The sequence below is a fragment of the Schistocerca nitens genome, unplaced genomic scaffold, assembly GCF_023898315.1.
Source record: "Schistocerca nitens isolate TAMUIC-IGC-003100 unplaced genomic scaffold, iqSchNite1.1 HiC_scaffold_376, whole genome shotgun sequence".
NCBI lineage: Eukaryota > Metazoa > Arthropoda > Insecta > Orthoptera > Acrididae > Schistocerca > Schistocerca nitens.
In genome coordinates, this window is record NW_026045910.1 from 1,306,966 (window position 1) to 1,319,275 (window position 12,310).

General features: G+C 45.4%; 1 protein-coding gene across 1 annotated transcript in view; it reads left to right on the forward strand.

The window, feature by feature from the left end:
- Positions 1–12,310, forward strand: part of LOC126229606 (huntingtin-like) — a 549,560-nt gene that overhangs the window by 405,759 nt on the left and 131,491 nt on the right. Inside the window, exon 39 of the mRNA XM_049942347.1 lies at positions 587–763. Coding sequence (XP_049798304.1) covers positions 587–763 — 177 coding nt within the window. The remainder of the gene's footprint in view (positions 1–586; positions 764–12,310) is intronic.

The following is a 12,310-nucleotide window of genomic DNA, read 5'->3' on the forward strand; positions in this document are numbered from 1 at the left end:
AATTAATGGAGCACTCCAAAACACACACAAATTTTTTGACTGTCAGTAATGAACAGAGTATTCAAAACAGTTGAAAATACAAGCATACATCAGGAACATGTGTACCAGCAAGGTAAAACATATTTTGAAAATTGAGTGTATAAAGCCTGTGAAATAAAAAATTCCCTATACTTTTTGATCACACCTCATATATATTCCGTAATGAAAAAAAAAAATCGTCGTCTTTGTGTGATCTAGCATCACTCAATGTTAAACACCTTGTAGATCATAGTAACAGCTTATAATAACTTCAATATTAAAAAGCTTTCATGAGGCAAGCCCACATCATAAAAAGAGGAACATTTTAGACTACGTAAGGTGAGATATATGAGGTAGTTGAATTTTATATCTTTTGAAAGGTAAGTTTTTCTTTTAGAAGAAGCTGCTTTTTATACCTTCTACTTGAAGATAGATCAGCTATTCATATTCACACTTGCCCCATTTCTTCTCCACTGATGATATTGGATTTTATCTAACAGCCTAATTTGTTTTTCAAATGTATTGTGTTATTTTTATTTTGCAAAAAAGCACTTTGTTTTCTGTTTAGGAAACTGATAGTGTGTTTATCGCGCATGCCCCTAATCAACTCGTACGTTATCACACCACCGGATGTCTGGCGACATGGATGGCAAGTGGAACTGAAAGGACCAGCAAAGACTCATGTCCCACCAATCCCTGTGGAGTACCTTCAGGATATTGATTTGTTGCAGCAGCTAATTTTCCGGTTTGTACTGATCTCTTACTGAAGTTTGTGAATATTCACTCATTAATTATTTTAGGTGCTTTGCAAGTATTTGAGCTTATCGGTTAATGTTCTACTCAATAGCACACACACATATATCTACCTCTACACCTGCAGCTACAGTTATAGATACTCCAGACGACAGTGAAGTGCATGGCGGAGGGTACTTAACAAAGTACCACATGTTAGGGTTTCTTTCCATTCGAGTAACATATGGAGTGCAGGAAGAAAGGCTGTGTAAATCCCTCTGTGCGTCCTGCAGTTAGTCTCACTATTTCTTCAAGGTCCCAACAGGAGTGGTGTGTGTGTGTGTGTGTGTGTGTGTGTGTGTGTGTGTGCGTGCGCGTGTGCGTGTGCGTGTGCACGCGCACTGAATAATATCTCTGAGATTCTTCACATAATACTACTCCTTGAAACTCTGTAAATTGGTGTTTGTGAGATAGTTGGTGCCTGTCTTCAAATTCGAGCAAATTTAGATTTTTCTATATTTCCATGATTCTCTCCTGTGACTGAATTAAAACTGTAAATGTTAACAGTTCATGTTCTCTTCTTTGTATATGTCCTGTATCTCCAGTTACTGCTGTTTGGTGTATGTCCCACAGATTTGAGCAGTAATCTTAGATGGGACACAAATGATTTGTAAGCAGTTGAATCCATTCCATTTCTTATATCTACAAATTGTCTCGCCAGATTATTTATATGAGATGACAGGTTCCACTTGTTACTCATTTATGTTATAGTCAGAGGGTACTACTTTTCGTAATTTTATTAAGTGTTGTACAGTTTTACATTTATGAATATTTAAAACAAGTTCCCAGTAGACCCTACAGTTTTCAACCATATGCCATAAGTCTGGGAAGTCACAGGCTAGTTTGTCACAGGACCTTCAAAGTCTCTGGTTCAAGCCTTCCACTCAGCTCAGATTGGGAAGTCCCAATCAGTTCTGGGACAAATGCTGCATATTATGAGCTCCATTGAAAGTCTGTAAATGAGGATGGTCTTCTGAACCTTCTCTGCCAGACGCTGGAATGATTCAGGTTTGACACCATACTCAAAACACACCATCATGTGTTCCAACACATGTGCCATAACCTGAAGTTGGGTGCACCTTTTTCCCTTGGCATTTGTCAGAATGGCCTCATCAGAATGTTGAATGTGGCCTCCAGAAATTCACCCAGAGTGCGCAAGACAATCCTTCCTGTCCTTAGCTGCCATTTCCGTAAAGGGCGCCATGGTTTGCTGTAGGTTCAAACCACTAACAATTAACAGATTCCTTCCCTTTCACACTTGCTTCCTGTGACATGGGTCAGAGCAGGCTTCTCAACTGGTGCAATGTGCCTCTCTCGCTCAGGTTCAGTTCGAGTGGAGGACAGCCCCTCAGGCTCGTTGGCTAGGGGGATGGATGAAGTGCCTCGAGTTTTCCCATTTCTGTCCTTCCCCAGTACAGGGCCCCTAGGTCTACCACTTGCAATAAAGTGGGTGAGCGGTATTAAATTCTGTACTTTCTTCAGAGGAGACATTATTCATTATAGAGGATTGTACTTGCAAGTTCTGTTTAAGATCTGAAACTACAACAATACAATACTCAAGAAAGCTGTGTGTGTAAATAATGAGATAAAAACTAAGGATTTAAGTTACAAATTCCTTGGTGCTAACTTTGAGTTCTGAACTTTTGTCAAGGCTATGCTCATTAACGGATTCAGGTAACAATGCAAAAAAGAGCGCAGTTGTACAACAGATGTTGCCCCCAACACTACTGCTGAAGTGTGAAAGTAAATGGAACTCATTGCGATAGTTATAATGTGCATAAAACACAATATTACAAAGCAGCAGTTCATTTTGTAAGAGTTAAGTTTACATCATAATCATAAAATTCCAGACACTGCCTTTTGTAAAAACAGTTCAGTGAGTGTAAAACTGGAAATGTTGCACTAATCATACAAATACTTTCACTGCAATGAGAAGGAAACAAGTTTCTGAAAATACATTGGTGCAAAAGTTTATTCAAATAAACTACTGTAGCTTATTGTTAATTACGAAATATTTTACATGTAACTATCGTAAGTGCCAAAAATATGAAATTAGGGAATATGTAGATTTGAAGAAGGATACTGATGCTATAATTTTCTAAGAAGCACAATTTTAGTTTACTATTAATGATACAGGGTGTTTATAAATTAGTTATACAAAATCAACCTTTGATTGTGAAAAAGATAAATAACTTACAGAAATGTTTGATACAGCACTAAATGCAGTGCATCTTCTAAATTTTTATTTAAACAAATGTTCAGTGTGGGTCTCATCTGTCATCATTTTCATGCCAAATCCTATGAAACAAGTCTTGATATATGGTGGCAACTATTTGTGTTATCCATTGTCACAGCCCATTGACGTTTCCCAGATGCAGAGGACGAACACTCAGTCTTTAACCCAGATAGTCTAGAATTATTTTATTTTATTTTATTTTTTTTTTTCAAAATTGATTTATATCTTATCTACATTCATTCACAAGGTTGTAAGGAAGAAAGTAAACCCCCCCTGCGAGTTCGGGGATAAGAATAAGCCCGCGGTATTCCTGCCTGTTGTAAGAGGCGACTAAAAGGAGTCTCAACTGTTTCGGCCTTTAATGTGATGGTCCCCATTGGGGTTTGACCTCCATTTTTCCAAATTCAACAGAAGTACGAGCCTTTTGGGGAAGGACACCTTACGTGGTGCACCATCAGTCCTCTGTGCCCTAAGACCTTGGCACTCTTTATCGTCTTGGCGTCATAACTGCACCCTCCATCCCTCATTTTGGGTCTACACGCCTGATGGATTGTGTAAGTTACGCCCTTAGTGCATCACCATCTGCACCCGCAATCACTATGGACTACCCATGGCACCCAAAATCCAGCACGGTAGCCAGCCCGTTGTGGTGGGGTCGTCATGCACCCTCTAGGTTGTAGCCCCCTGACAATACAGGGATCGTACTGCCGATGCCTGAGCTGATACCTCCCCACGTAAGCTAAGGAGTAGATGCCCGTCTCTTTGGGGCATCGGGACTCCCAGCAACGGCCATCCTGCCAGGTGGCCTTTGCTGTGGCTGGGTGGCGCCCGTAGGGAGAGCCCCTGGTTGGAGTGGGTGGCATCGGGGCGGATGTCCCGCAATGAAGCGGGTGAAATCTCAATCTGGTGGTCGCCCGACCGCCAATGTCTCTAAGCGTGGTAAGGTGGAATTTAGCGCTGTGACATGTAACCCCAACTTGTTCCCTTCCCTAGCCACACCATGGGAGGAACGTAGGGCTGCAGACAGACAGGAACCATATTCACCGCGATACCTTGTATCCAGCAGAACTGATGGGGATTCGTTTTTGGGGACTAAGCTTCTTTTCTTTGTGCACAATCTCGAAGATAAGTTTGGGGAAGTGGCGTCTCTTTCCAAAATGAGGAGCGGGGCCATTCTGATACAAGCAGCTTCATCTGCACAGTCCCGGGCATTACTCGCCTGTGAGAAGCTCGGTGACATCCCCGTTACCGTCACTCCCCATAAGTCCTTAAATTTAGTCCAAGGCATTATTTTTCATAAAGATCTTCTGCTACAGTCTCATGACGAGCTACGGGAGAACATGGCACGACGAGGTGTACACTTTGTCCGTCGTGTCTTTAGGGGGCCCAAGGATAATAGGGTCGCTACCGGTGCCTTCATCCTGGCCTTTGAGGGCGACTGCTTGCCTGAGAAGGTCAAGGTCATGATCTACCGGTGCGATGTCAAGCCCTATATCCCGCCCCCTATGCGATGCTTCCAGTGCTGGAAATTCGGACACATGTCCTCCAGGTGCACTGCCAGCCCCACGTGTCGTGATTGTGGACGACCTTCGCATCCTAATGCTCCATGTGCTCCGCCTCCCACCTGCGTTAACTGTGGGGAGCATCATTCTCCCTGCTCACCAGACTGTGCAGTCTACCAATGAGAGTGGAAGATACAAGAAATTAAGACCTTGGACCGTTTAACTTACCAAGAGGCAAAGAAGAAGCTGGAACGACTCAACCCCACACCTATGTTGAGGAGTTATGCTACCGTCACACTGACGCCACCAGTTCCTGCAAAGACTCCCTTCTCCGTTGGCCCACAGAGTAATCAAGTTACGCCTGCCCCACCGCTGGTACGGGCCACTCTCTCTTCCACTACTCCTGAAATGCCCAGTTTGGGAGCAGTGCGGCCCGAACAACCGGGGATGTCAGTCCCCACCTCTCAGCCGGAGAAGCGACAGCCCTCTCCGGCTACTCCGCCGGAGATGCAACAGCCTCCTCCGGCCTCCTTCGTTCAGAAGGGGTCCCTTGGGGGAGTCCCTTCCGAGGACTCTACCAATGTCTCACAAGACACTAGCCAGTGGCTGAAGAAGCCACCAGCTGCTGGTCGAAGGGCTTCACGCTCTTCCTCTGTTCCTGACAATACGTCAGGAAAGCCCTCCCAGCATGCGCACCCTCCTCCCAAAGACAAGAGAGAGAAGAGGAAGCTCTCTAAAAAGAATAAGGACCCAGTGGTTCCCGCGCCACGACTTCCTGTCAGTTCATCCTCTGAGAATGAGGTCGAGCTCTTTGCGTCCCTGATGACCTGGATCTCGCAGTCTCATCAGAAACGATGGAAGTTGCGACGTCAGTCACTCAGTCGGTGGCAGCATGTGACTCTGCGAAGTAATTTGCCTTTTCAGTGCCTTCCTGCCCCTACAGGACAGGCTTTGTACCATCCTCCAGTAGAATTGTGGCGGTTATTTTAGCCATCTACCTGAGCTACGCCAGCTTCTAAGCATGACACCTGCTTTCTGCATTGCCCTCCAGGAAACCTGGTTCCCGGCAATGTGGACCCCTGTCCTTCGTGGATACAGGGGCTATTACTGTAACCGTAGCACTTACAATAGTATGTCAGGTGGAGCCTGCGTGTATGTCCTTACCTCTGTATATAGTGCTCCTGTGCTCCGTCAAACATCATTGGAAGCTGTGGCTGTCCACGTAAGGACTACCCAGGACATAACCGTCTGTAGTGTCTATCTCCCTCCAGGTGGTACAGTCCCCTTGACCGAATTGGCTGCACTTGTCACCCAACTCCCCACGCCTTTTCTTCTCCTGGGAGATTTTAACGCCCACAATCCCCTGTGGGGTGGAACGAAGATTACTGGCCGAGGCAGAGCTGTCAAGAATCTCATCTCCCAACTCGACCTCTGCCTCTTAAACACTGGCGCCGCCACACATTTCAGTGTGGCGCATGGCACATTCTCGGCCATAGATCTGTCGTTGTGCAGCCCAGGGCTTGTACCATTGGTCCACTGGAGAGTCCATGACGACTTGTGTGGTAGCGACCATTTTCCCATCTTCCTTTCACTACCCCAGCGTCACTCCCCTGAACGCTTGTCCAGATGGGTATTTAGCAAGGCAAACTGTGCAGTGTTCTCCTCTGCTGCCACTGTTGAACCTCTCCCCCACGGTACCATCAATGTGGCGGTTGAGACACTGACTGCAGCCATTGTTTCTGCTGCAGAGCGTACCATTCCTCGTTTGTTAGGGTGCCCCAGCGAAAGTCAGTGCCTTGGTGGTCGCCGTAGGTCGCTGAAGCCATTAAAGAGCGTCAGTGGGCTCTTCAGCGCCATAAGTGGCACCCGTCTTTGGAGAACCTCATTTTCTTCAAACGTCTCCGTGCTCATGTCCAGAGGCTCATCAACCGGCGGAAACAGGAGTGCTGGGAGAGGTACGTTTCCACCATTGGGTCCCGTACTTCACCCTCCCAGGTGTGGATGAAGATTCGGTGCATTTATGGATTGCAGCACTCTACAGGTGTCCCAGGGCTTTCCATCAACGGGGCGCTATGCACTGGTGCCGATGTAATCGCTGAGCGTTTTGCTCAGTACTGTGTTCAGGCGTCTGCATCAGGGAATTACCCACTTGCGTTTCGCGCACTAAAACGCTGGGAGGAAGGAAAACGGCTTTCTTTTGCTTCTCGCCACCCTGAGGCTTATAACGCCCCATTTAGTTCGTGGGAACTCCGAAGCTCCCTGGCACAGTGCCCTGATACAGCCTGTGGGCCAGATGGCATACACAATCAGATGCTCAAACACACGTCCCCGGACTGTCAGCGATGTGTTCTTGCCATCTTCAACCGTATATGGGGCGATGGTGTCTTTCCGTCGCAGTGGCGAGAAAGTACTATCACTCCGGTGCTGAAGCCTGGTAAGGACCCGCTTAATGTGGATAGCTATCGGCCCATCAGCTTGACAAACACTCTGTGCAAGCTACTGGAATGTATGGTGAGTCGAAGGCTGTGTTGGCTGCTCGAGTTTCGGGGATATCTGGCTCCGTGCCAGAGCGGCTTCCGTCAGGGCCATTCCACTGCCGATACTTTGGTCTTTCTCGAGTCTGCAATCCGCACTGCTTTTTCCAGGCGCCAACACCTCGTCTCCGTCATTTCGACCTCTCCAGAGCATATGACACGACGTGATGGCACCATATTCTCGCCACGTTGCACAGGTGGGGACTCCGGGGCTCTCTCCCCATTTTTATTTAGAATTTTTTATCTGTTCGGACATTCCGCGTTTTACTTGGCACATCCCATAGTTCCCTTCATGTCCAGGAAAACGGCGTTACACAGGGCTCTGTATTGAGCATTCCACTTTTCCTTGTGGCCATTAATGGCCTTGCAGCAGCAGTGGGGTCGTCTGTCTCACCCACGTTATATGCTGAGGATTTCTGCATCTTTTTCAGCTTCTCCACCATTAGTGTTGCAGAATGTCGGTTGCAGGGAGCCATACGCAAGGCGCAGGCGTGGGCCCTCGCCCATGGGTTTCACTTTTCTCCTGCAAAGACTTGTGTTATGCACTTATGTCGGCGTCGGACTGTCCATCCATCAGGGTTGTTGACACTTACCGTTTTCTGGGATTGGTGTTCGATGCCCGGCTTACTTGGCTTCCACATATTCGTCAGCTCAAGCATCAGTGCTGGCAGCATCTGAATGCCCTCCGCTGCCTCAGCAACACAACTTGGGGTGCAAATCGTAAAACGCTGCTGCAGCTCTACAAAGCCCTCGTGCTGTCCCGACTGGATTATGGGAGCGTGGCGTATGGCTCGGCGTCGCCCTCAGCGTTGCAGCTGCTGGACCCCGTTCACCACTGTGGGGTTCGACAGACGACAGGAGCATTCCGCACCAGCCCTGTTAACAGCCTCCTTGCTGAGGCTGGGGTTCCTCCACTTCGCATCCGTCGTCAACAACTGTTAGCCAATTATGCTACCCACGTCCGTTGTTCGCCCCGTCACCCTAACTACCGTCTCCTTTTTGCTAATGCAGCAGTCCATATCCCACACTGGCGGCCGCGATCAGGCCATACAATTGAGATCTGTGTTTGGTCGCTCCTTAGTGAACTCGAGTCTTTGCCTCTTCCATCTGCTTTCCAGGTCCGCCCACATACACCACCTTGGTGTATTCGTTGGCCGCAGCTTCGGCTGGAACTTTCCCGATGGCCCAAAGATTCAGTTCCTCCTGCAGTCTTGTGCCGCCAATTCCTTGCTCTCCTCGGCGCATACCATGACTCTGAGGTTATCTATACAGATGGCTCGATGGTTGATGGCCGTGTGGGGTACGCTTATGCTCATGCGGACTATGTCGACCAACGCTCCTTGCCGGAAGGCTGCAGTGTTTACACCGCAGAACTGACAGACATTTTTCGTGCCCTTGAGTGTATTCGTACCAGCACTGGAGAGTCCTTCGTCAATTGCAGTGACTCACTCAGTAGTCTGCAGGCTCTCGACCAGTGCTACCCACACCATCCCATTGTTGGTGCCATCTAGGGGTCCATTTACACTCTTGAACAGCGTGGTCGTTCGGTGGTGTTCATATGGACCCCGGGACACGTTGGGATAGCGGGAAACGAACTGACCGACACGTTAGCCAAAGAGGCTACCCGCAAACAGACGCTGGAGATCGGCCTCCCAGCAACTGATCTCCGATCGGTGTTGCGCCGTCGGGTCTTTGGGATGTGGGGAGACGAATGGCGCACTCTGTCTGCACCCAACAAGCTGCGGCGAATAAAGGAGACTACGACTGTGTGGGGTTCCTCCATGCGGGCCTCTCGCAGGGATTCTGTTGTTCTGTGTAGGCTCCGCATTGGTCACTCTTGGCTGACGCATGGTCGTCTGCTGCGTCGAGAGGACCCCCCCTCATTGTCCTTGTGGTGCAAACATGACAGTGGCCCATATATTGTTGGAATGTCCTCTTTTAACCGCTCTCAGGCGAACTTTTAATCTCCTGGGTGATTTATCATCTCTTTTAGGTGACAATGTCTCTCTGGCAGATCGTGTTTTAAGTTTTATTTGAGCAAGCGGCTTTTATAGGCCCCTCTAATTTTATTCCGACACCCTCTTTTGTGCTGTATATTTTACTTAGTTTTGTGTTGTAATTCGACTCCAGCCTAATCTTTTAGGCTGCTGAGTGGCTGGCTCATCCTATTATTTTCGTGATCAGTCAGCGACAGTCCTATGCTGTACAGTTTTAATTCCTTCTGCCTTTCTTCTATGTGTTGTTTTTGTTGCTGTGCTCCGTTTTCCGTGTTGTCTTACCATTGACCTTGGGGCTTTTCTTCCCCCGGAATTTCTTTTTTAGTGCTTCGCCTGACTGGTGGATAGTTTCAATGTGCTCTGTGTTTTTATGAAACAAGCGACCGATGACCTTTGCAGTTTGGTCCCTTTAATCTTTAAACCAACCAACCAACCAAGAAAGTAAAAACAATTTTTGAGTATTTATTTTTATTTAGTATTTCCAAAAATGGGTGTCCTTCCAGAAGGACGTCAGGACAATAAGGGAACGTGTTTTTAAAGTATATGACATTGCACAATTAACTTGTTTCAGTTTTTATACTTTCAAATAAACATAAATAAATTTGAATTATAGGCTAAAACAGCTAATAAATACAAAAAACAAATAAAATAACCTATACACATTCATTCATTCATTCATTTCATTGTTGCCCTTATGGACAGTGTTTGAACTCGAAAATCACATGATGACACAATTTTCACTTCTTTCCTCTCTTCCTCTTCTCTTCCCAAAATCTCTTCATCCTTTGGCTGTGCTCCTGTTTCCTTTGCTCTGTCCATAATGTTCCTGTCTTCTTTCTCTCCTTTACAATAAATTTTGCACTCCTAACTTTGTTTCTGAGGTATTTCCTGTCTCCTATCATATTTTATGCACTAGTATACTAAGACAAAAAGCAACAAACATGAAGTGGTTCATCACATTTTATGCACATAGTAGCAGTTTTTTTGTGGCAACTTCGACATTTCAGCTGCTTCTTCTTTTTTGTTACCTCATCCGTTGGTAATTCACCAACATAATGTTCTCTTCCATCAAATCTAGAATCTAGTTTTGCCCTCTAACTAGGACGTCCTCTGCTGGTAGTGACTCTTTTGTGACTTTCAAGAATTGCAGTGACAATTCGACGACAAAATGTCAGATGATCTACGGGTTCTTCATTGTGCTTTTAAAGATCCCAGGCATTTTGCTCTGCAATGTCTATAAAATGTGCAATGATCGGGAAATACCACTTTTTCCCTCTTATAGAGCATCTATATAGGGATACATTTTGGTCAGCTCGATCTATGCCTCCCATATGCGTATTGTAGGAGTGTAATAAGTTAGGTTGAGGCACACTAATCCTTTTCTTTTGTTCCTTGGAAAATCTTCCTACAGAGCATAGTGTTAGCACTCTGTCAAAGTTGGTGGCTACAGTAACAACATTGTTATCATTCCAACGTACAATGGAAATCCCGGATGCTGAGTCAGAACAAACTTCATATGATCCTCTATTTTCTTTTATCATTTTTTCTACAGATGATAGAGTACAATTCTTAACTCTGTTTCCTCTTATTGTCCCTGTTGCTCCCACGCCCCTCTCTTTTAGGTCATGTAGTAGTTCAACGCTGGTGAAGAGGTTATCAAAGTATATTCGATATGGAACATGTGGAAGTAACTGGTCAACATAAGTCATTACCACACCGTACCCCATACCTTTCGTTTCATAATCCTTACTACACGCGCCAGCTCCTTGGTAGGGTTCGAGCCAAATAATATATCCACCACGTGTGCCTCCACACCAAAATTTGAATCCGTATCGGATTGGTTTCCCTTTTATGAATTGTTTGCACCCGTGACTTCCGAAGTATGGGACCATTGATTCATCGACAGAATAATGCCGCACGTGAGGCGAAAATTGTTTGAATCTATCATTCAGCATACACAATAATGGGCGGATTTTCCCAAAACGGTCTGATTTATCTAAATTGTCATTGTTGCATACATGCAAATTGGAAAAGATGAAGTCAAATCGATCTCTGGACAGGGCATTTGTTACGAGGTCGTTGTGACTGTCTTTATCTGATTGCCAGTACATCTTTCTGCATGACACTGTTACATATCCACTTAGCAGAAGTATTGCAATAAACACCAACATCTCATTTTCTGAACAATCACCTAGTCTATTTCTCTTGGCTGCGTACTGATTTGTGTAAGTGACCATCATTAGAAGCACTTCGTTATCAAAAAACTGTTGGAAATATTCAAGCGGTGTTCGCCCTTTCTTCATTCCAACTGTGAACATTAGAGGCCATACATGTGTTGGATTAACTATTTCACCATTTTTCCAGTTATATTTCTTGAGGTTTAGAACTTTAATCTTCGATAGCCTTGCTGGTTTGTTTTTGGTTTTTGTTGTTATTGTTGCTGTTTTTGTACTGCTGGAGGGCCCTGAAACAACATCAGAGGTGAAGGATTGTTTCCTTGTTGCATTCACAGCATTACCATTGGTAAAAATGACCAAATCACAAAGCACAGTAGCATTGAGCTGACTTGCTGGTAATTTATCTACACTTGGATTTTCTTCAGCACCCAAATCGTCATCTGTTACGTCATCAGTTGAATTTAGAGGAGGGTGTAATGTTACATTCACACCAGTATTAGGTATTTCCTCATCTTTTGATTCTAACATGTCCAAAAGTTCCATCAGTGTACATCGTTTTCTGTGAATACAAAATGACAACATATTACCCTGACGTCCTTCTGGAAGGACGGTTGAAAACATTATTGAACTACAACTGACATAAACTTTCAATCGTAATATGAACCCATAAATAATATAGGTTAATTCTTTAAGATATTATATGACAAGTTTCAGAATTATTGACGCAATATGAAAGAAAATATACATACTCATCGATGACAAGGTCAGTCAGTTCGTCCATGGTAAAATCGGCCCTATTTTCAAGACACAGTTTCTCACTCACTATGAACGACACCGTCAAACTGACTGTCACACCGCGCAACTAACTCTGCCTACTTCATATAACAATGCGTCGCAGTCCGTTGCAACAATGCGTTATTTGCAAAAATAAATAATTTCAACAGTGAGTGACGTCGTCCTTCCAGAAGGACGTCAGGGTTATCTGGGTTAATGTAACCCCATACATAGAATTTGACTGAAGACAAATCAAATGATTGTGGTGGCCAGGATGTTC